We start from the raw sequence: 25,816 nt of genomic DNA on the forward strand, positions 1-25,816 counted from the left end.
ATGCTTCTCTCCCAGCCCTTTTCCCGTGATGTACTGCACTGTTTGCTTGCTAATTCGTTGTTTCTTCTCAGCTGAGCTCTTCACTTGCAGGCATCATGTGTGTGTGTTTGCATGCATGTCTACTCATGAACAGGTTATTCTCAACAGGTGTTAAAATCAACGACATAATGAACTGGTAAGAGCTGATATAAAAGTTTGTTATCCTTACTTCTTCCTTTGCTTCAGTATCTCTGTGCTCCTGTTTCCTCTGTTCTGTGTTCTGATGTTCCATGTATCTGTGATGCCTCTTTGTGCTCCTAAGCAGTATTAAAGGCTATTTGCCTTTTTTATATTTGTCTTCTTTCCACTCATTATCTTCCATCTCATTAATCCAGACAACACTGTAAAGATCCATACTGTTATACAGTTTTTAATTAACTAAAATACTTATTAAATCATTTGTATGTGTTATTCAGTGTATAAGCACATAACACATACAAATAATTTAATAAGTATTTTTATAATGTATAATGTATAAGCACAATGTATATATTAACCTCAATTTATTTTATCTTTATGTCAATCTTCATGGTAGGTATTATGAAGTAGATTTTACAGATAAGGTAATTGTGTACAAAACCATCCCCCCAGTTACGTAAGGAGCAGTCAGGTTTGAGTGTAGGTCTGTCTGACTCCAAAATTTACACTCTTTCCACTGAGCATCACTGCCCCTTGTCCTTCATTAGCAAGTCTTGGTTCCTATTTCCAACACATTGCTGCTGGTGGATGCAGTTTTACTAACTACTTCAAAAAATGTCAAAAGCTTCTTGCTTATTTAATTCCTTATCTCTGTATTTTGTGTTAGCCATTGCTCTTCTCACAAGATCCATGTTTCTCTTACTAGTTACTTTATTTTTTCTTTGTTATTCTACCTCTTACCTGGATCACCTTCCCCTTAATCCCAGCTTCCTTTTTTCTTAAGTCTAAAAATAATAAATACGTTTTTAAAGTGAATCACTGACACTTATACATCTAGTGATTACCCCCATGAAATGTCTCCAAATTCAGACTTACGTATACTAAGATACCATTATGCCTTTCAGTGCCTCTCCCAACTGTTACACCATTTGAGTTAGTTACATAATTCAGTTTATGATCTAATGTTCATATATAGTTCAAATTAAAAAGGGCTCCATTAAATACACATGCCATATTTGTTCAGTACTCTGTCCATACAGATATTTTGCAAGACCTTTTGGTGATGATACTTAGGACTGCTGACCTCACAATAGCAGTGGTCAGTTTGATAATTATGTCTTTCGAATAAGCCAGCACCTGTTAGAAATGGACCCCTTATGTTTGGGATGTTTGACTCAAGCCAACAGTTTCACCTGATTGCTTTTTCACATGATAGGCAGGCTTCAGCACTAAATCAAGAAAAATGAACTTAAGATGATTTGAAATTGATTAATTTGGATTTAGTTTGCTTGAAGTTGACTAAATTGTATGAATTTCTGTATAGCCATTTTTTTACATTCAAGCTCTGTAAAATATTCTGAATATATACTTGTACTGCTCTACTATACTTAAACAAGACAATGCCATTGTAACTGCAGTGATCCAAAGCTGGGTTGATAACCAAGGGAAATGGGCAGGAAAACTATTGGACATCATAAAGACAGACTGGTATATTTTATAAAGTGTGTTCATCAAGAATTAACAGGATAGTAACTTATTTGGAGAGATAGTGTCTTGCCAGTGGATTTCAGCTCTGGGCAAGTTCACTATGGGTTCAGTGAAACTGAAAAATGACAATGGAATGTTCTTGGGGTGAAAGGGTTTATACCCAACTGTATCCCCATGGTGGAAGGCCAGTCACTGGAATCCTGTCTGCTCAGAGAGGGTCTGCAGGCAGCAGGCCAGTCTCTGCCTCTGGGCCTCTCTGGCCCTGCAGCTGTCTCAGCCTCTGTACTCAGCGCTGCCACCACTCCAGTCTTATCTCTGCTCTTCTGCAACCATGTGGCCTTGAGCACTGGGTGGAGCTCTTTATATAGAGTCAATAGTAACGTATTGCCCACATGTGTGTAGTGAGCTAGCCGACCAGGGCCAGGTGAGAATCCAGGCCACAAGAACCTTCACTTTATCCAGACAGTAATTAGAATTTATTCAAGATGTTACATTGCCTGGAATATTTAGAATGATCCACAGGATACTGTGTTTTTCATACTCATTTAGCTATATCTTACCAGCCTATTAATTTAATTTACTTCATAAGAGAATAGTATATTTTTTACAGCACTTAACAGCAAACTTTTGAATGAATGTTGAATGAACATTTTGCTTTTATTTTTACATTTTTCAGATAGTAAAGGAGAAAATGGCATATGCACCATTCAGAATTAACTACTCACCAGTGTTATTCTACTTAAGACCTTTTTAAAAATAATTATCATAATACAAATAAATCACCCATCCCATTCTATTTTCTCCCTTTACGAGGCAGTCACAACCTGAATTTGGTCTTTATTCAGTACATGCAAGACTGGGAATCTCAGTTTTTAGACCCCCCACAGTTCCAGCAATGTTTTCTTCTCTTTCACATCAGCCACCATTTCTCACAGTTTTACCCTACATCTTGGCATTTCCAATAACAGAGTTACCTCCTGATCTCAATTTTAAAAATCTGCTCTCTGACAACCAACATCTTGCATTCCAGCTTACTTATTCTATTAGTGCCTGTGGATAAAATGAGATTTCCTGTGGCCAGGATTCTCACCTGGCCCTGGTTGACTAGCTCACTGCACACCTGCAGGCAATACATGGCTGTTGACTCTATATAAAGAGCTCCGTCCAGTGTTCTGGGCGCGACATGGTGGTAGGGCTGCAAGGCTGCAGGAGAGCAGAGCAGAGGCTGGAGTGGTGGCAGCGCTGAGGACAAAGGCCCAGAGGATGGCTGTGTGGGACGACTGTGCAGAGAGGCCCAGAGGATGACTGTGTGGGATGGCTGTGCAGAGAAGCCCAGAGCTATGTGGACAGAAGGGCCCAGAGGCAGAGATTGGCTTGCTGCATACAGACTTGCTCTGAGTGAATGAGATTCTAGTGACTGACCTGCCACCTGGAAATAAAGTTGGGTGTAACCCTTTCACCCCAAAGAATGTTTTGCTGTCAATTTCTTTTGTCACACTGAATCCATAGTGAACTTGCCCAGGGCTGAAACCCATTGGCAAGACAGTACCTTCACTCAAACAATTTTTGACGCTTTCCAGTTGACCAGTCTATTACCTCTACTACATTGTATGTCTATTTTCTTGCCCTTTTTTTCCTTTCTTACATAACCTAGTTATAGTTGATCAAAATAAGCATTCATTTAAATAACCTTCCAAACCTATGACTTGAAAAACCCTGTGCTTGAACTAAGCCAGAATCCTAACAGTTGAATATGGCTCTAATAAAACACAGCTGTGCTAATTAATCTCACTATGGATGGATCTTGGTTTGGTGGGTGGTCTCGTTATGAAAAATGAATACAAGATTATGAGTACAGACTTACCAGAGCCATGTCAGTACCACTTGACAGAGTTTTACTGTATTAGAAAAAGAAAATGGTCTTAATAACTTTTATCTAAGATACCCTACTTCTGCACTTTATAAAAACATATAACCATATGAAAACACTGTTAGGGACACCCAAAGGACCTTACAGGGGTCGGGGTCAGAGGCCCTCCATATTCAAGCTTAGCATTGCAGTACATTTGCAGTGAGAAGAACCTAAATTCCATGACTGTAAATATCAAATGACCCTTCAGTACTGGCAAAAAATTTCTAGACAATTCAGCTTTTTTGACAACTGCTTCATGTCTTCTCACTCTGTCAATCTTAATACCCACATCACCATCATTTTATACTAGTAATATTCCCATATAAGTCATAGAGAGCATAGATGCAGTCAAGTAAGAATTACCTTTCTCCTCCCAGGCCCTCTGCATCTGCCTGCACACTCCGTCTTCGCTTTCGCCGGGTGTAACGATGGAAGCTGTGCAGAAACGCCCGTCACCTGCACAGTTCCCCAGGCGATGCCGTCTCTCACACACTCGGGCACTTTGCAGTGACTTGTATCATCATTCCTCTCTGCTTGAAAGCATTTAAAATGATGTAGTATTATTCATAGTAGAAGCATATATAAGACAAAGCAGAGCCCTCCATCCCAGCTCTGCCCTTCTAGTCTTTATAGCCAATGTTGTTGAGGTAAACACTTCTGATTCTGTGAACTCAAGGTTTCTTTCATTTTCTGCTCAATCCATTCAAACAAAGGCCTTGTCAAAGCATCATATTATAGATCCAAGGTCAGTTTTTCTTTTTAATTTGAAGGTATTTTTCATTGATCTCTTTCATTTAGTTTTTCAAAAAATGTATATGCTTAAGGTGTACATTACGATGAGATGAAACACATAATGAAATGATTACTAAATTAACATATCATCCCCGCACACAGTTACCTCTGTGTGCTGTGTGTGATGAGAGCACCTGGAACCTACTTTCTTGGCAAACTTCAATATTTAATACATTGTTAACTATAGTCATCGAGTTGTACATTAGCTCACTACATTTGTCTGTCTTCCACTTAAGTTTGCCGGATAAGTTTACCTATGGCATTTGAATATCATTTCTGTTTATTTAGGTAATTTGTTCTTTCTCTCTGGGAACTTTAGAACTTTCTCTTCCTATTTCAGAGTTCTGAAATTTCACAGTTCTTTGCCTGGAGGTGTGTGTGTTCCTCTGTGTGTAATATATACAGTTTAGCACTAAGTAGGACTTTTCAATTTAATGACCCGTGTTGCTTTTTTCCAGTACTGACTGGAAAGTTTTCATATATACTTTTCTAATACACACTTACTTCATCCATTCCATGTTTAAAAAACATTCAGCTTTTTTGAGGTATAAACAACAAATAAAATTCTATATATTTAAAGCAAAATGTGATGATTTAATGTATGTATATATTGTGAAATAGTTACACATCAGTCACCTTGTATGTCCTCTAGGTTCACCCATCTTGTTTCGAATGACAGAATTTCTTTCTCCTAAGTGAATAATACTCCTGTAAGTAGGATTTTCCCTATTCGTGCATCCACTGACAGGCACTTAGGTTGTCTCCAAGTCTTGGCTATTGTGAGTGATGCCGCAACACACGTGGAGTGTGGATACCGCCCCAGGAAAACCTGAAGCAGTGTTGCCAGCTCATGGCTAGTTCATTTTTAAAGTTTTTTGGAAACTATATTTGTACCCTAATGGTTGTACCAACTTACATTATGTTAAGGTACCCATTTTGAGAGTTTTTATCATAAATGGATGTTAAATTTTGTCAGATGGTTTTTCTGCATCTATTGAGATGATCATATTATTTTTATCTTAATTTCACAAACGTAGTAGATCACATTTACTGATTTGCAGGTTTGAACCATCCTAGCATCCTGGAGGTAAACCCCACTTGATCATGGTGTATGATTCTTTAAATGTGGTGATTGAATTCTTATAGCTAAAGGGTTGTTGAAGATGTTTGCATCTATGTTCATTATGGATATTGCCCTGTAGTTTTCTTGAGGTGTCCTTGTCTGGCTTTTTTGTCTGTTTATTTTGATATCATTAATATACAATTACATGAGCAACATTGTGATTACTAGAATCCCCCCATTATCAAGTCCCCACCACATACCCCATTACAGTCACTGTCCATCAGTGTAGTAGGATTCTATAGAATCACTACTTGTCTTCTCTGTGTTATACTGACTTCCCCATGGCCCCGCATATATTATTTGTGCTAATCATAATGCCCCTTATTCCCCTTCACCCTCCCTTACCACCCAACCACACCAGTCTCTTTCCTTTTGGTAACTGTTAGTCCATTCTTGGGATCTGCGAGTCTGCTGCTGTTTTGATCCTTCCATTTTTTTCTTTGTTCTATACTCCGCAGATGAGGGAAATCATTTGTTACTTGTCTTTCTCTGCTTGGCTTAATTCACTGAGCATAATACCCCCTAGCTCCATCCATGTTGTTGCAAATGGTAGGATTTGTTTCTTTCTTATGGCTGAATAGTATTCCATTGTATATATGTACCACCTCTTCTTTATCCGTTTATCTACTGATGGACACTTAGGTTTCTTCCATATCTTGGCTATTGTAAAAAGTGCTGCAATAAACATAGGAGTGCATATGTCTTTTTGAATCTGAGAAGTTGTATTCTTTGGGTGAATTCCAAGGAGTGGGATTCTGGGGTCAAATGGTGTTTCTGTTTTTCATTTTTTGAGGAACCTCCATATTGCTTTCCACAATGGTTGAACTAGCTTACATTCCCACCAGCAGTGTAGGAGGGTTCCCCTTTCTCTGCATCCTCGCCAGCATTTGTTGTTCCTAGTCTTTTCAATATTGGCCATCCTAACTGGTGTGAGGTGATATCTCACTGTGGTTTTAATTTGCATTTCCCTGATGATTAGTGATGTGGAGCATCTTTTCATGTGCCTGTTGAATTTCTTCTTTGGAGAAGTGTCTGTTCATATCTTCCACTCATTTTTTTAATCAGGTTATTTGATTTTTGGGTGTTGAGGCATGTGAGTTCTTTATATATTTTGGATGTTAACCCCTTGTTGGATATGTCATTTACAAATATATTCTCCCATATGTAGGATGCCTTTTTGTTCTACTGATAGTGTCCTTTGCTGTGCAGAAGTTTTTGGCATGATGTAGACCCATTTGTTCATTTTTTATTTTGTTTCCCTTGCCTGAGGAGATGCATTCAGGAAAAAGTTGCTCATGTTTATATCCAAGAGATTTTTGCCTATGTTTTCTTCTAAGAGTTTTATGGTTTCATGACTTACATTCAGGTCTTTGATCCATTTTGAGCTTACTTTTGTGTATGGGGTTAGACAATAATCTAATTTCATTCTCTTACATGTAGCTGTCCAGTTTTGTCAACACAAGCTGTTGAAGAGGTGGTCATTTCCCCATTATCTTTATCGTATATCAATTGACCATATATGCTTGGGTTTATATCTGGGCTCTCTAGTCTGTTTCATTGGTCTATGGGTCTGTTCTTGGGCCAGTACCAAGTTGTCTTGATTACTGTGACTTTGTAGTAGAGCTTGAAGTCCAGGAGCATAACGCCCCCTGCTTTATTCTTCCTTCTGGGATTGCTTTGGCTATTCAGGATCTTTTGTTGCTCCATATGAATTTTAGAACTATATTCTCTAGTTCATTGAAGAATGCTATTGGTATTTGGATAGAAATTGCATTGAATCCGAACATTGCTTTAGGGAGGATGTCCATTTTTGACAATATTAATTCTTCCCATCTATGAGCATGGGTTGTGTTTCCATTTATTGGTATCTTCTTTTATTTATTTATTTATTTATTTACTTACTTATTTATTTTTTATTTTGGTATCATTAATCTACAATTACATGAAGAACATTATGTTTACTAGGCTCCCCCCTTCACCAAGTACCCCCCACATACCCCTTCACAGTCACTGTCCATCAGCATAGTAAGATGCTGTAGACTCACCAATACTTGTCTTCTCTGTGTTGCACAGCCCTCCCCATGCCCCCCCCACACTATGCAGGCTAATCATAATGCCCCCTTTATTTTTACCCACCGTTGTTCCTCCCTTCCCACCCATCCTCCCCAGTCCCTTTCCCTTTGGTAACTAACAGCAGCAGAATCACAGAACCCATGAATATTGGTATCTTCTTTAATTTTTCTCATGAGTGTCTTGTAGTTTTCAAAGTATTGGTCTTTCACTTTCCTTCATCAGGTTTATTCCTAGGTATTTTATTCTTTTTGATGCAATTGTGAATGGAATTATTTTCCTGATTTCTCTTCTGCTAGTTCATCGTTAGTGTATAGGAATGCAACAGATTTCTGTGTATCAATTTTGTATCCTGCAACTTTGCTGAATTCAGATATTAGATCAAATAGTTTTAGAGTGGATTCTTAAGAGTTTTTTATGTACAATATCGTGTCATCTGCAAGCAGGGACAGTTTAACTTCTTCCTTGCCCATATGGATGTCTTTTATTTCTTTGTGTTGTCTGATTGCTGTGGCTAGGACCTCCAGAACTATGTTGAATAAAAGTGGGGAGAGTGGGCATCCTTGTCTTGTTCCCGATCTTAAAGGAAAAGCTTTCAATTTATCACTGTTAAGTATAATGCTGGCTGTGCGTTTGTTATATATGGCCTTTATTATGTTGAGGTAATTGCCCCCTATACCCATTTTGTTGAGAGTTTTTACCATGAGTGGATGTTGAATTTTGTCAAGTGCTTTTTCAGCATCTATGGAGATGATCATGTGGTTTTTGTCCTTTTTGTTGATGTGGTGGGTGATCTTGATTGATTTTTGAATGCTGTACCATTCTTGCATCCCTGGAATAAATCCTATTGATCATGATGGATAATCTTTTTGATGTATTTTTGAATTCGGTTTGCTACTATTTTTGCATGTATGTTCATCAGGGATATTGGCCTGTAAATTTTTTTTGTGTGTGTGTGTGTGGTGTCTTTGCCTGGATTTGGAATTAGAGTGATGCTGGCCTCATAGAATAAGTTTGGGAGTATTCTCTCCTCTTCCACTTTTTGGACAACTTTAAGGACGATGGGTATTAGGTCTTCACTGAATGTTTGATAAAATTCATCAGTGAAATCTTCTGGTCCAGGGGTTTTATTCTTAGGTAGTTTTTTGATTACCAGTTCAATTTCCTTGCTGGTAATTGGTCTATGCAGATTTTTTGTTTCTTCCTTGGTCAGTCTTGGAAGGTTGTATTTTTCTAGAAAGTTGTCCATTTCTTCTAGGTTATCCAGTTTGTTAGCATATAATTTTTCATAGTTTTTCTAATAATACTTTGTATTTATGTGGTGTCCATAGTGATTTTTCCTTTCTCATTTCTAGTTCTGTTTATGTGTGTAGACTCTCTTTTATTCTTGATAAGTCTGGCTAGGGGTTTATCTATTTTGTTCATTTTCTCAAAGAACCAGCTCCTGCTTTCTTTAATTTTTTCGATTGTTTTATTCTTCTTGATATTATTTATTTATGCTCTAATTTTTATGATGTCCCCCCATTCTAGTGACTTTGGGCCTCCTTTGTTCTTCTTTTTGTAGTTTTGTTAATTGTGAGTTTACACTGTTCAGATGGGATTGTTCTTCTTTCCTGAGGTAAGCCTGTATTGCAGTATCCTTCCCTCTTAGCATGGCCTTCAATGCATCCCACAGATTTTGCAGTGTTGAATTATTGTTGTCATTTGTCTCCATATATTGCTTGATCTCTGTTTTTATTTGGTCATTGATCCATTATTTCCGAGCATGTTCTTAAGCCTCCATGTGTTTGTGGGCTTTTTCATTTTCTTTGTGTAATTTATTTCTAGTTTTATACCTTTGTGATCTGAGGAGCTGGTTAGAACAATTTCAATTTTTTTTTAATTCACTGAGGCTATTTTTGTAGCCTAGCATATGATCTATTCTTACAAATGTTCCATGTGCACTTGAAAAGAATGTGTATCCTGTTGCTTTTGGATGGTGTGTTCTGTAGATGTCCAGTAGGTCCATCTGTTCAAATACGTTGTTCAGTGCCTCTGTCTCTTTACTTATTTTCTGTCTGGTTGATCTGTCAGGAGTGAGTGGTGTGTTGAAGTCTCCTAAAATGAATGCATTGCATTCTATTTCCTCCTTTAATTCTGTTAGTATTTGTTTCACATATGTAGGTGATCCTGTGTTCGGTGCATAGATATTTATAATGCTTATATCCTCTTGTTGAAGTGACCCCTTTATCATTATGTAATATCCTTCTGTATCTCTTGCTATTTTGTTCATTTTGACGTCTATTTTGTCTGACACAAGTACTGCAACTCCTTTTTTCTCCTTATTAGTTGCATGAAATTTCTTTTTCCATCCCTTTACTTTCAGTCTGTGTATGTCTTTGAGTTTGAAGTGAGTCTCTTGTAGGCAGCATATAGATGGGTCTTGTTTTTTTATCCACTCAGTGACTCTATGTCTTTTGATTGGTGCATTCAGACCATTTATGTTTAGGGTGATTTTCAACAGGTATGTACTTACTGCCACTGAAAGCTTTAGATTCGTTGTTACCAAAGGTTCAAGGGTAATTCCCTTACATCTAACAGTCTAATTTAACACGTTTAGTATACTATTGCAAACACAACCTAAAGGTTTTTGTTTTTCCTCATTTTTATTCCTCCTCTATTCTTTGCATATTAGGTGTCATATTCTGTACTCTTTCTTTATCCCTTGATTGAGTTTGGAGGTAGTTGATTTGATTTTGTATCTGATTAGTAATTAATTGTTCTACTTTGCTGTGGTTTTATTTCCCCTGGTGACAGCTATTTGGCTTTAGGAATAAATACTTTCATCTATAGCAGTTCCTCCAAAATGCAGTGTAGAGGTGTTTTGTGGGAGGTAAATTCTCTCAGCTTTTGCTTATCTGAAAATTGCTTAATCCCGCTGTCAAATTTAAATGGAAACCTTGCTGGATAGAGTATTCTTGTTTTGAGGCCCTTCTGGTTCATTGCATTAAATATATCATGCCACTCCCTTCTGGCCTGTAAGGTTTCTGTTGAGAAATATGATGATAGACTGATGGGTTTTCCTTTGCATGTGATGTTTTATTCTCTTGCTTCTTTTTAAAGTCTGTCTTTATCTTTCATCTTTGCCATTTTAATTATTATGTCTTGGTGTTTTCTTTTTTGGGTCCCTTGTGTTGGGAGGTCTGTGTGCCTCCATGGCCTGAGAGAATATCTCCTTCCCCAGACTGGGGAAGTTTTCAGCAACTACCTCCTCAATGACACTTTCTACCCCTTTTTCTCTCTTCTTCTTCTGGTACCCCTATAATGTGAATATTGTTCTGTTTGGATTGGTCACACAGTTTTCTTAATATTCTTTCATTCTTAGAGATCCTTTTTCTCTTTGTGCCAGCTTGTTTGTATTCCTGTTCTCTAATTTCTACTCCATTTACCGTCTCTTCTACTACATCTAATCTTCTTTTAAATCCCTCGGTTTTATGTTGCATTTCAGATAAGGAATTTCTTAATGAGTGAATCTCCATCCTAAATTCATTCCTGAGTTCTTAAATATTTTTCTGTACCTCCATAAGCATGTTTATTATTTTTATTTTGAAGTGTCTTTCAGAAAAATTGGTGAGTTCAGTTTCATTTGGCCCTTTTTCTGGAGTTTGTGAGATTTTGGTCTGAACCAGGTTCCTTTGACATTTCTTATTTCTATGTGGCGCCCTCTAGTACCCAGAAGCACCAGTGCCTGGAGCTGCTCAGTCTTGGAGTGAGGTTGGGTGTTGCAGGGTAGCAGTGCTGGTGGCTGGCGGGAGGAAAGAGCTGTTTCCTGATTCCTGGCTGTAGTGCCTGTCTCCAGTGTCAGAGCCAGTGGGCCAAGCACACAGGTGTAAGCCTCTGTACTTTGAATCTGTACCTGTCATAGTCAGGGCCTCCCTCTGGCTGGCCTGAGGCCAGTGCAGTGACTGCTGGTTTGTGAGCAGGTGTCGGCAGGCCAGGAGGAAGGCACAGCAGGCTGTGTGTCACAGTGGGGTCCTCGGAGCTGAGTAGGCAGCCAGCAGGATGGGGCACCTGAAGCTCCTCAAGTTCCCAACCTGCTGTGCATAGGATGCCCAGACAACCATGTCCACCTTTCCCTTCTCCTGCACAGCAAGCTCCATGCAAACCCTGCTCCTTCAGCAGCCCTCTCGCTGATAGGAAGCCTCTCAGACCGCCTGCCCTTCCTTTGTCCCAGAGCGGCTGCATGTGGATCCCTGTTCTCTACAAATGGCTGGAATCTCAGTCTCTCTGCCTGTCTTAGTGTTCCAACCCCACTAATCTTCAGAGCACCATGCAATGTAGGTTTATGCTCCAAAGCAGATCTCCAGGGCTGGGTGTTCAGCAGTCCTAGGCTTCCAGCCCCTCTCCGCTTCATTCTTCTTCCTCTTGCCCATGAGCTGAGGTGGGGGAAGGGCTTGGATCCCGCTGGATCAAGGCTTTGGTATGTTACCCTGTTTTGTGAGGTCTCCTCTGTTCTCCAGGTCTATGCAGTCTGGTGCAGCCTTCTTTCCTGTTGCTCTTTTGGGATTAGTTGTATTAAGTATATTTTTATACTGTATATGGTTTTGGGAGGTGTTCTCTGTCCCACCTCTCAAATCACCATCTTGAATTGATCTCCCTTGTCTAGCTTATATACTAAGATAATGCTGGCCACATAAGATGCATTTGAAAGCATTCCCTCTTCAGTTTTCTTGAAGAATTTGAGAAATATTGGTATTAATTCTTCCTTAAAAGTTTGATAGACGTCACCAATAAAGCCATCAGGTTGTGGGCTTTTGTTCATTGGGAGCTTTCAATTACTGGCTCAGTTTCCTTACTCACTAGTCTTCAGATTTTTTATTCATGATTCAGTCTTGGTAGGTTGTAGGTTTCTAGGAATGTACCTTTTCTTCTAGGTTATACAGTTTATTGACATATACTTGTTTGTACTGTTCTCTGATCCTTTTATTTGATACCAAGTTGCAAGGTACCACTTTTCATTTCTGATTTTATTTATTTGAGACTCCTGTTTTTTTCTTAGTGTAAAGGTTTGCAAATTTTGTTTATCTTTTTAGAAACACCACCTGTCTTTGTTGTTGATCTTTTTTGTTGTTTTTGGTTTTTTTCACTTGTTTCTGCTCTGTCATTTCTTTCCATCTCCTAACTTTGAGCTTAGCTTGTTCTTATTTTTCTATTTCCTTAAGGTGTAAAATTAGTTTGAGATCTTTCTCTTTTTAATGCAGGCATTCATTGTTACAAACTTCCTTCTTAGAACAGTCTTTGCTGTATTCCATAAGTTTGGTATATTATGTTTCCAGTTTCATTTGTTTCAACATATTTTTTTATTTCTCCTTTACCCATCAGTTGAATTATTAGTCTGTGTGTCTTTTCTCCACAATGCCTCCATCCCCTAGCTTTCTATAAATCTGTAGTCCCCATTAGTGACTTGGTTCTTTCACAATCAAGTACAACCCTCACAGGTCTCGTATGCATGCATTGAGCCCTGCCCTGGTGGCCCATTTGGTGGAATGCCTCTGGCCAGTCCTTGCTGTCCCTCCACTCCTGCTGTGCTTTCCAGTTCCATCCCTTCTGCAGAGAGGTGTACCTCCTGTGTGAGTGTAGCTGTGTCTTTTTGGTATTTTCATATTATATTGTATGTTTCAGTGGTATGCATTTAGAACAAGGTGGTACCCAATCTGCACAGGAATAATAACTTGTTAGTTTTCCATAGAGCCTAGTATTTCTCTGTATTTGAGAATCTTATAATGGTAATAATGCCTTACTTTTAGCTTTTATTAACTCTTTCCCTTGATGTTGGTTTTTATTTTTGATAGTTTTGTTTTAGTTGGTGATTTTCTTTTGCTGATCTTTTTCTCTTTTTCATTGACTGGATTTTTCTCTACTTGATTATTCTTAGTAGTAGTGTTCTGTAGGATTAGAAAGGATGCCTTGATACCAGAAAGGAATGAATTTTTTGAAAGCTGTGCATCTGGCATCCCCAGGCTTTCTTAATGATATGCTTATTCTTCTGATATTGAGCACAGCCTGACAATTAGGGATAGCCAACAGGAATGGTAGAAAAATTAATGTAATTTGGGGACATATTTTCTATAATCAAATTTTAGTTAACTATCTGGTTATTTTGTATTTTTTACAACAGAAAATATGACCCTGTTCCCTTTTTGCTATTACTAAGTGTATTTACCTTGCTATATACCTTTTTGGAATACTCATAAATCTTTTTTCTTTATTTTTTACAGTATAAAGACAAAGTCAGACTTTGAGTCTAAAATCCAATCTTTGATAAAACTGAGGTCAAAAAATGGTGACTATCTTAAACAGCTATACAAGGAAGCTTATCACATTGGTGCTGTTTTCCAACTGACTAAATTAAAAACAGAGGAATTAGAAGAGAAAATCACAGAAGTGAGAAGAAAATTCAAGGTTAGTATCTTCATGTTTTTCTTGTTGGGTTGTTTAATGGGTTCACCATATCTATGTGTTCCAAAATTAGTATGATAGAAAATATGAAAACTAGTAATTAACCTGAATTTTGTTGAATTAATATTGATAGATTTTAATTTAAGGAATCATAGTCTTAAAAAAATCACTCCTTCTTAGAAATCAGAGGGAGATCACTTCTCTTCAGAAACCAGCCTGAAGAGAAGAGGAATAGGGCTTATGTAGCTATTTACTTTGTGTCTCCTTTTTGCCATGACCAACCTTAAACTACCCGAACCACCAGGAGAATGGTGCTTGGCTCTGCCTCACCCTGCATTTCTAATGTATAAAAGTTCCTGCCCATGGTAGGAAGAAGGGATGCTGGGAAGTGCCCATGCATCCTTACCAGTGTAAGAGAAGATGGTCCCTGCATCAGGCTTGCAAGTTACTGGGATCCAGAGCACCAAGCAACCAGTAGACCAAGTGCTGCAACAATGACTTCTCATAGGCCTCCAAAGCAATCCCAAGTGAGAGAGGTGATTAATTGCTGCACTGCCGTTTGGCATGAGAGACTAGCAAAGTAACTCATTTTACTAGGGCAACTGGGGACCACTTTCAGAGGCTACTCTGTCCATCACACATCCATACCCATACTTCTCCCCTCTTTGGCATTTTCTTAGTGAAGACTTAGGACCATACAGTTACCTGTAAAATAGTGCTGTTTTTTGTGAAGACTTTCTCTTGTGCTATCTCAATTTAGGACACATAGATTGTCTGCCAGTAAATGTTCCTGTACTGAGAGAGTAGGATCTTATTTCCACATTGAGTCCAGGTGTTCAGTTGACTTGGCGTATCGTGCCTACATCCCTTCCCATATGTTCCAAAATTAATGTGATAGACATTACAATAAAATTAACCTCAAAGTTATAATTTTCTTAGATTTTTCATTAACATGTTTCTCCATGGCCATCAATTAATTTTTTTTTCATTGAGAATATCAGTGAAAATGTCATCCACTGATTTGGCTACTTAACAATGTATTTTAATTTTTTCAGTTGGTGTCATTGACATATTTTCCCCACAGCTGTTAAAGCCTACCTTTAATTCTTAAGACAAATTGCTTCACTAACCTGAGGAACTCACTTACTAAGAAGGATGTTGCATTGAATTGTTTTTTTTTCTAAATTATCCTGTTGCCACAAAATACAGTGTGTAGATTAAGTGAAATTTTGTTGTGATTCCACTATGTTTGCTTTGCCAATAAACAAAATGAGTCCCCTAGCTTTATTCAAGCAAAATTGGAAATACTGTTCGTCAGGTCCTTTCCCTCCCTCATGGGAGCTGACAGGTAAGGAGAAAGAGGTGGCAGGAAGAAATTACTCCACTTAGGGAATGTTCCACATTACTGAACACTTCTGCTAATGTCTGAGCTGAACATAACAGGGCATTGAATTTCCATCATCTACACATGTCTGTCTGTGTCAGTAGCAATGAATTAAAAATAAATTTCTAGGTAGTCCTTAGGTAATTCAGGTTTGTAGCAATTTAAGTTTGTAGTTTCTGCCTTGAATTGACTATAATTAATGGAGTTTAATTAATTATAGTCAATTCAAGGCAATTAATTGACTAAGTAATTTAAATCTATATAATTTTATGAGTCTGGGCATCATGTTTTTCTTGTAGGCAACTTTGTGTGTTTGTTGATCCTGGCCTGAAATTAGTCCTTAATCCATGTGTTTTAGAGATTATTTACAGCAATACTTAGCTCTGAGATAGCTCTGATCAATAACCTTTTGAACCCTTAGAGGCAGAGTTTCTGAATTATGTTCTATCAAATTAGTGCATCTCTAAAATGCCCAATAAATTTTAGGTTTTCTTAGACTAGAAGCAGCCCTGAACAATCAAGGTGTCTGTTTCTGGAATTTTCCAGCTGCTAAAGATGATATGTCCCTATTTTTTTTATCTTCAATCACAGTAACTGATCTATTCAGAAAAACATGACTACCCAAGTCCTGGGGCAATATTAGCCAGTAGTTATTTCCATTACAGTGTTGATGGAATGAGCAGAAAATCATCTAGTATTGCCTGAAGAACGTTACACTGTAACAAAAAATATTGAAAGCTTTCATCAAATATTAGGCACTTCTCAACACTTCAGTAGAAGGCCTCTGTGCAAGCTGCAGGAACTTCAAGGGATTTTGGAGGAAAAGCAGAACATTAGGTCACCCTGATTCCAGATTAAAAATCATAGTATTAGAAATAAGTGGAAACTTAGTAGAAAAGAGGGCAGGAAGCAGAAAGGAAGACAAGAGTTTTCTGCAAACCGGTTATATGCTAGGCTCTTTATACATATTAATTTAGTGTTCAAGATGCAGCGCAACTGCTGTTAATTCACTTTGGGGTGAGGTGGTTTGCCTTTCAGTCGCTGTGTGCAGTTTGGGGACAAAGGTGTCTGATGCTGGACTTGGTATAAATCAATCAGTTGGACACTAACTGGATGTAGGCTCTGTCCAACAAAGATTCAGTTGATTCAAAACTTTAGAGTAACTGTATTAGGGATGATTTTTTAAGATTTTATTTTTAGGGTGGTATTAGGGTCACAGTAAAATTGAGGGGCGAGTACAGAGATTTCCCACTGAACCCTGCCCCACAGATGCTCAGCCTCTCCCGTCGGTCGTCACCCTCCACTGGACGGGGGCATTGGTTACAACTGAGGAGGCCACACTGATGTCACACTTACCTGAAGTTCACAGTGTACGTTGTGGTTCACTCTTGGTTTGTGGACATGCTTTGATTTTGGAAAAATGTAGAATGGCACATATACATCGTTCACGTGTCCCCCAGAGCATCTTCGCCGCCCTGGAAATCCTCCACGCTCGTCCCCCCCCCGTCCTCTCCCACCCCCAAACCGTGGCAACCACTGGTGTTAATGTCTCCGCGGTTTGCCTTTCCTAGAGCATCATGTAGCTGGAATGACAAGGCGTGGAGCCTTTTCAGCCTGGTCTCTTCCACTTTTGGTTATGCATTTAAGGCTCCTCCATGTCTTTTCTTTTTTTTTTTCTTTTTAAATTTTTTATTAAGGTATGATTGATACACACTCTTATGAAGGTTTCACATGAAAACACAATGTGGTTACTACATTCACCCATATTATCAAGTTCCCCCCATACCCCAATGCAGGCACTGTCCATCAGTGTAGTAAGATGTCACAGATCCACTATGTGCCTTCTCTGTGCTGCACTGTTCTCCCCGTGATCCCTCACACCATGTGTACTAAACATAACACCCCCCAATCCCCTTCTCCCTCCCTCCCCACCCACCCTCCCACACCCCTCCCCTTTGGTAACCACTAGTTCATTCGTGGAGTCTGTGAGTCTGCTGTCATTTTGTTCCTTCAGTTTTGCTTCATTGTTATACTCCACAAATGAGGGAAATCATTTGGTATTTGTCTTTCTCTGCCTGGCTTATTTCACTGAGCATAATGTCCTCCAGCTCCATCCATGTTGTTGCAAATGGTAGGATTTGTTTCTTTCTTATGGCTGAATATTATTCCATTGTGTATATGTACCACCTCTTCTTTATCCATTTATCTACTGATGGACACTTAGGTTTCTTCCATATCTTGGCTATTGTAAAAAGTGCTGCAATAAACATAGGAGTGCATATGTCTTTTTGAATCTGAGAAGTTGTATTCTTTGGGTGAATTCCAAGGAGTGGGATTCTGGGGTCAAATGGTGTTTCTGTTTTTCATTTTTTGAGGAACCTCCATATTGCTTTCCACAATGGTTGAACTAGCTTACATTCCTACCAGCAGTGTAGGAGGGTTCCCCTTTCTCCGCATCCTCACCAGCATTTGTTGTTCTTAGTCTTTTAGATGCTGGCCATCCTTACTGGTGTGAGGTGATATCTCATTGTGGTTTTAATTTGCATTTCCCTGATGATTAGTGATGTGGAGCATCTTTTCATGTGTCTGTTGGCCATCTGAATTTCTTCTTTTCCTCTGTGTCTTTTCATGGCTTGATGGCTGAATGATATTTCATATCTGGATGGATCACAGATATTTATACATCACCTACTTAAGGGCATCTTAGTTGCTTACAAGTTTTGGCAATTATAAATAAAGCTACTTAGACATCCATGTGTAGGTTTATGTGTGGATGTAAGTGTCTCCTTTGGGTAACTACCAAGGAACACAATTGCTGGATGTTACATTAAGAATATGTTTAGTTTTGTAAGAAACTGCCGAACTGTCTTCTAGAGAGGTGCACTATTTTGCATTTGCACTAGCAACGCACGCGAGTGCGTGCCTCTGCACAACCTCGCCGGTGGTTGGTGACACTGTCAGTGACCAGGATTTTGGCCCTTCTAATAGGTGTGTAGTGATGCCTTGTCATCGTTTTCATTCCACTTGTTCATTACTAGGGTATAGAAATTAATATATTACTGTACTCTAGTTGGTTATTCGTTCCAGGAGCTTTTTTGTTAATTCTTTCAAATTTTTACATAGACGATCGTGTTATCTGCAAACATAGTTTTATTTCTTCCTTCCCAATCTGCATATCTTTTATTCACTTTTCTCGTCACTGAGTTTTCAAGGATTTCCAGCATAATGTTGGAAAGAGTGTTCAGATAAGACATCCTCGCCTTGTCCCTGATCTTAGGAGGGAAAACTCAAAGCTTCTTGCCAGTAAGAAAGATACCAGGTGTAGGTTTTTGTAGATTGTCTTAACATGATGAGAAAGTTACCCTCTACTCCTAGTTTACTGAGAGTTTTTATCATGATCAGGTGTTGGAGTTTGTCGAATGCTTCTTCTCTGTCTGGCTCAGCAGCCCAGAGTGTTAGTCATTTATATCATAATCACTGATCTTTTTCCCTGCTTTCCATGTTTACAGCTTTAATCCTGTATTCTGTTACCTTTGTTTCATTTTTTTTTAACCAAGATTTTTCTCCCTTACTATCTTCAGAGACAGAATGCTTTGCCAAAGTTGAGTGAAAGGACACCATTAAGTATAATATTAGACACATCCACATTAATGGTAAATATTTGCTGGGGAAAGGTGTTTATGGTATAGAAATAATGTGAGGTATATCAGGATTTAAATGCTTCACATGTCAGCTGGGTATCTACTACTCAAGCATCAAAAAAGTCCATTTTCCTGACATTATTTGAAGGAGGAAAGAAACCTGAAAAATATGATAGAAATAAAGCATTAGGCACTCATAGATCTTGGTGCAAAAGAGTTGAGGACAAAAGAAAACTGTATTTCACCTGTTGCAAATATTACATGGAAACATTATTTCTTTCCTTACTCTACTGGATTAGAGCTGTTTGCTAAAAAGCGGTGGTGAATTAGCTCTTCAGTGTTCGCATTTGAATCTCTGAATTTGGCTTCTATTTATTTCCCTCCCTCTTCCAAGAGAAATGTGATTTTGTTGAAAGAGTATTGATTTTGGAGTCAGGTATTTCTTAATTTAAGTCCTGGTTCTGCTAATTTTTTATTCTGAGAATATTATGAGCTTCGGTTTCTCATCTCTTGAGTGTAACAGCACTTATATTGTTCCTCTGGCTGATAAATAAATAATACCATATATAAACATTTGACTTGGAGTCTGACAGATAATATGTAGCATATGTTACTAGTATTAGGGATAAACAATATAAAGAATACTCCATAATTAATGGGACTGCCTTCACTTTTAAGATTAAAACCATCTCTAATAACTGACACATTCAACTCTTGAGTCTGTCTTATAAATATGTAGATTCTAAACAATGTGTTAAAAGTAATAGTAGCTGTTTGTTGAGTGCTTAATGTCAATGTTGCCTTGGGTAACCTACTTGATATACATTATCTTGTTTTCCTTCTACAGTGTGTGGCCAATAATATGTTATTCTAATTTTACATATGTGAAAACTACTATTTTATAAAGGTTAAGACACATTGATATAGCAACTCTGATAAGCTACTGCAGTATCCAGTTCTGTAAACCAAAACCTTTCTGGAGAGGAGTTTATTAATGTCTGTAAAGAACTAGACATATTCATACTCTATAATTCATTAATATTTCTAAAGATATGACTTAAGGAAAATCACCACACAGCAAAGGCAGAGAAAGCTACAAAGATGCATGTTTACAATTAGTTACGTAACAATCAGCAGAAAAGATACTCCGGGAGGACAAGAATTACTGTGTTTTTCCTACAGGCTCCATCCCAATGTCTAGAACGGTTTTAGAATAAAGTAGGTGCTTAAGAAATATTCTTGGGAGCATGAATATATACATAGCAATGTAGTGGGAAAATTCAAATAGCGAAAGAATAGTAGTTAAATATATGAGGACAAGGGAAAACTAAAACTTCATTCAATTTTGAATTAAAAAATTATTTGAACTTCTGCTTTTTTTAATGGCTGAGAAAGATCTTAATTAGGCTGATTCAACCAAAGATCAGGACTTTAATACCTGGAGCTAAAAGGGAATGTACCACAAAAACACAGTGCATATTACTGGCTCAGGGATTCAGTTATTGTAATTTTAAAATGTTTCTATGAAAAACACATAATTTCATGAAAAGAAAGATAAAGTAGCACCATGTGTTTATTTTTAGATAGAACCACCAAAAATAAGAATGCATAGCCAGGGCTGCCCTATCCCACTAATGCTGCCCAGCCCGCAGTTGTAAATCCCATATTTTGCTTTATGATTGTAAGTTTTAATTTTAAAGTCTCTTTCTCTGGGGTTATGGAACATTAACAATTTAAGTTCTCCCAGTGTTTTCTTAGTGTCTCTAGTCACTGGAAAGCAAACTGATGCTACTTCCTGATCTGGCCCTCCCATCTACCTCTGTTTAGTGTGCCCTCCCCTTTCCTCTTCCATCTGGGTTTTCGGACACCGCGTTGACTGCCCCGCAGTTGCCCTTCGGCTGTCCTTTGTCCTAGTCCTGGAGTCCCTTCCAGGCGAACAGCTCTCTGCTGCCACCTTCTGGTTTTTGGCTGCTAACGCCAGACAGCAGGTCAAAGGTGACTCGGTGTGGACTCCTGCCAGCATCAACATGCTGTCACCCCCTTTCCCTAGGCTTCTTTCAAACTCTTCAAGGAGATCTTCTGATACCTTTTATTCCTTTTCTCCAAAACCAGAATTGACTAGGTGTGACAGAGACCCTACATCCCAAAGCCTAAATTATTTACTATCTAGCCCATTATAGGAACCCTGCTCCGTAGAATATAGGAAGAGCAGATGTAGGGAGCAGCCACAGCCTTTAGGGACGAGGGAAGGTACCCAAAGGAGCAACGAATAAGGACGAGGCTGCCCTCCCCCAAAGCAGAGGAAGAACTCATTAGAGAGGGAGTTGCTCTGCCTCCGTGGATGGTCCCTGAGCAGCCACCTGCCGGGTTCCAGAGAAACTCAATGTGGGTCGACTGGAGTTTGAATGGAGTGTCTGGGTAGAGAACCTGGCGGGAGGACGAGCGCCACCGATTCCCACACACCAGCCGGCTACGGTCCTGCAGGAAGAAGGCGGTGCCGGGAGCTGGATATGGATGTAAGGGCCCTTGCTGCAGCCCTTAAGCCCCTCCAGCACTTTCTGTGGATAAAGTCCAGCTTACTCTGGCCTGCAAAGAAAACCGCTTACACGACCCAGCTCTAGACTCTCACATCAGAGTCAAGAGAGTAGATTTAGAGCTAAGGGGCCATCACTGGAGGGCCGGTACAGATATTTAACCCACATTCAAATTTCTCCAATTGAGTTCGTTGCTGTATGTAATTGAACACTATGTATTGCATTTATCTGTTAGAACTGTTGAGTCTCCTTTAATCTTAATGAGTCTCCTGTAGTTGTTTAAAAATTTTCTTTCATTGCATTGCCATTTTTTAAAGAGTCTGGACCAGTTACTTTGCAGAATTTCTCTCAATATGGATTTATCTTTTTGTTGGCTCCTCATTAATTAAGCAATTTTGGCAGGGATATTACACAGTTACAATATTGTGTCAGTGAAACATTACAAAGCACATGGTATAAGTTTGTCTCATTAGTAATGACAGTAAATTTGATCATTTGGTCAAAGTCAGCGAACAGATTTATCCATTTCCCTGCTGTAATTATCAAGTACTCAATTGAGCAACGTTCTAAGAATATGCAACTGTCCTTGGTCTCCAGAAATTTTTCGCCCATCAAACTTCATCTCTGTCAATAATTCTTGTTTGGATCCTTCATTAAAACAGTTGTGAAATGGTGATGTTTCTGGGCTTTCATCCCTTTACAATTTGAAGAACTGCAGAGCTGGCAGGCGCTGGGCTCTGCAGGCCACTTTCCAGGGCTGTTCAGGCACTTACCACGCTGCCCGTCCAACCCCCTCATCCATGTCCCTGTGTCTCAGGGCAGACATCCTTTAGGTCTCATTTTACTGCCCATCCTCCAGATGCTGTTTAGGATTGAGAATCTGTGTGAAAATGATATTTTAATGGACCCTGAGCTTCTCTTTATGTAAAGAGATTTTCTTAAAACATATTTTTGATTTTGAAAGGATCTGAAACTTTTCACTGTTCAATTCCCCAGCCTAGGGGCCAAAAGCAATTTGTTTGTTATTCATTAATGCATTTGTTCAATAAATTATTCCTCCAACAAATATCATGGGCTGGACAGAGGACTGGAAGCTGAGGGTAGAGGAGGGAGCTTATTTAAATGAGCTGTAGAATGTGCCCAGTTGGAGTGTCAAGCAGGGCTGAGTCCTGATACTTGCTTAGTATTAGTCATGTGACAAACTCCATGCCTTCTATGACTTCTTTTAATGTGAAGATTATAACCAAGTTACTAAATGGATAAGATGATTAAATTACACCCAGACACATACAGGCAGCTCTCACTTTGCACAGCTCCAAGTTCACTGAAACACATGTGTGTCTGCGCCATGTCCCCATTTTGCATGGTCCCTGTATGCATGAGTTTCGGTTGGCATGGCACCTTGCAACACAAGGGCTGCCTGTATATGTAAAACTTTCTACAAGATTGCCTGGGATGTAGCTAATTCTCAAAAGTGATACCTGTATATAAGTCAGGACATGTTTTTCAACCACTATATAGCCCTTTGTCATTTTCTAGGCTCTCTGTTTGAGCATTTTCAATGAGAGTGCAATCAGTATTTTACTGCGAAGACCACAATTTAGTTCTGTGTTAAGTCTACAGTGGTTTGTACCCATGTGGTCCTGGTACTGCTCTCAGCAGCCCCCCAGTGCCCGTAACTTTCCCAGCAAATTCTGTTTCAGAGCTGGCTACGGCATGACTAGCAGAATGGCACCTCCTTAACACAGTCTCAGTTCCATTCTTCAGCCTGTGGCAGAGAAGCTGAGATGATTCAACCATAAAATTGCCTGGGAAGCTTCATGAAAAGTGAAGCTTTGCAAGAACAAAGGCCCATGCGAGTCAGAAGGTTCTATACAATGAAGGGTGCTAGGTGTCTGGATGACACTGAGATACTAAATAAGGTAAAGTCCTTCATCTCTCAGATTATGTGGATTAACATCCTAGTTCCAATATGCTGTAGTTTTTTGTGTTTTGGCAATTTATATGATCTGTCTCAGTTTTCCCATTTGTAAAAAAGGGACAATAGTTGCTATTTCATGGATTTCACTGTGAAGTTAAAAAGATAATTCTACATAGGAGGCATATAATATATTTTAGCAATAATTATTGATAGCACTAATGGTAGTTTTATCATTGGGGGAACTCATGGCATTTATATTGCTTGTTGGACATATCTGCTCAGATTCCCCTTTAGGGTCAGCGAGGACACTTTGCTGAAGGCCATTCCCCTCCCCAGGGAAGCTCGCTTCCCATATTGATAAATACAGAGGTGGGGGCTTGCCACCTTGGCCTGACTTGGGGCAAAGCTGAGGGTCCAGTCTTGCTGTAGGACTGCCTATGTAGCTGACTGGGGTTGTTGAGGCTGCATGGCAGCTCAGCCTGTTTCTGCCCAATCCTATTTCCCCCTCCTTCTGTCCTCTTCCTTTGTTCCTATTCTGTCTGCTCTCCAGTCCAAAGGCATCAGTCCCAAGGGCATTCCTTCTTAAGGGTCCTGCACTTGCACACCACCCCCACCACTGAGGCAGCTTTCTAGAGCGTACTGCCTGTGATAACAGGTGGGGGACAAACCAGCCCCCCCACTCAGATGTTCACTCCATGGCCAGGGCCTGTGACTGTCAGAGCTACCTTGCATCAGACTCTGGCATGTTCTAGGGTGTTTGAAGGTCATAGTAACTCAGCAGTTCTTCTAGGAACTGGCCAGCTTCTGGGCATTTTGCCAGCATGCTGGTGGGCCAGTTGCACTTCAGGAAGAGGATCAGATCAAAGGCAGGCGTTGAGCTTCTGGCTAGAAACATTCCCTGGGCCTTGTTTCTGGTGTAAGTGTGACATTGGCACCCAGGGCCAGTAATACACACCTTTCCTCTGGTGACCAGTCCTCCGACCTCACTCTCTGGATCACAGCGGTCAGGGCCATGGCAGAGAGCAGAGCTTGGAGGAGTTTTCTGAAGCACCTGACAGTGAAGCCCCCTCCTGGTTGCATAGTGATCTAAAGTACAACTATGAGTGCAGATTTCCCACTGGTAGGCTTGGTTTTGAAAGAAATCTAATTGTTTTACTCTTGCAGCTTCAGACTCTTAGTCTATTTTACCTTAAGTTTTCATATATTGCCTATAGTTTTTATTAGCCTTAGATCCATAAGTTCTTTTTTTAAATTCATTTTATTATCATTAATCTACAATTACATGAAGAACATTATGGTTACTAGACTCCCCCCTCCACCAAGTCCCCCCCCTCAACAAACCACATTACAGTCAGTGTCCATCAGCGTAGTAAGATGCTGTAGACTCACCACTACTTGTCTTCTCTGTGTTGCACATCCCTCTGTATGCCACCCCCCCTCCACATTATACATGCTAATCGTAAGGCCCCCTTTCTTTTTCCCTGCCCTTATCCCTCCCTTCCCACCCCTCCTTCCCAGTCCCTTTCCCTTTGGTAACCGTTAGTCCATTCTTGGGATCTATGACTCTGCTGCTGTTTTGTTCCTTCATTTTTTCTTTGTTCTTATACTCCACATATGAGTGAAATCATTTGGTACTTGTCTTTCTCCGCCAGGCTTATTTCACTGAGCATAATACCCTCTAGCTCCATCCATGTTGTTGCAAATGGTAGGATTTGTTTTCTTCTTATAGATGAATAATATTCCATTGTGTATATGTACCACATCTTCTTTATCCATTCGTCTACTGATGGACACTTAGGTTGCTTCCATTTCTTGGCTATTGTAAATAGTGCTGCGATAAACATAGGGGTGCATCTGTCTTTTTCAAACTGGGCTGCTGCATTCTTAGGGTAAATTCCTAGAAGTAGAATTCCTGGGTCAAATGGTATTTCTATTTTGAGCTTCTTGAGGAACCTCCATACTGCTTTCCACAATGGTTGAACTAATTTGCATTCCCACCAGCAGTGTAGGAAGGTTCCCCTTTCTCCGCAACCTCACCAACATTTGTTGCTGTTTGTCTTTTGGATGGTGGTGATCCTTACTGGTGTGAGGTGATATCTCATTGTGGTTTTAATTTGCATTTCTCTGATGACAAGCAATGTGGAGCATCTTTTCGTGTGTCTGTTGGCCATCTGAAATTCTTCTTTGGAGAACTGTCTGTTCAGCTCCTCTGCCCATATTTTAATTGGATTATTTGCTTCTTGTTTGTTGAGGTGTGTGAGCTCTTTATGTATTTTGGATCTCAACTCTTTATCAGATCTCTCATTTATGAATATATTCTCCCATACTGTAGGGTA

General features: G+C 39.4%; 1 protein-coding gene across 1 annotated transcript in view; it reads left to right on the forward strand.

Annotated features, from left to right (window-relative positions):
* The window catches only part of CCDC178 (coiled-coil domain containing 178), a gene marked incomplete at its 5' end in the record, with an annotated part of 479,198 nt that overhangs the window by 139,333 nt on the left and 314,049 nt on the right, over positions 1 to 25,816 (forward strand). Inside the window, one exon of the mRNA XM_036885068.2 lies at positions 13,820 to 14,003. Coding sequence (XP_036740963.2) covers positions 13,820 to 14,003 — 184 coding nt within the window. The remainder of the gene's footprint in view (positions 1 to 13,819; positions 14,004 to 25,816) is intronic.

The sequence above is a fragment of the Manis pentadactyla genome, chromosome 6 (assembly GCF_030020395.1).
Source record: "Manis pentadactyla isolate mManPen7 chromosome 6, mManPen7.hap1, whole genome shotgun sequence".
In the NCBI taxonomy this organism is placed as follows: domain Eukaryota; kingdom Metazoa; phylum Chordata; class Mammalia; order Pholidota; family Manidae; genus Manis; species Manis pentadactyla.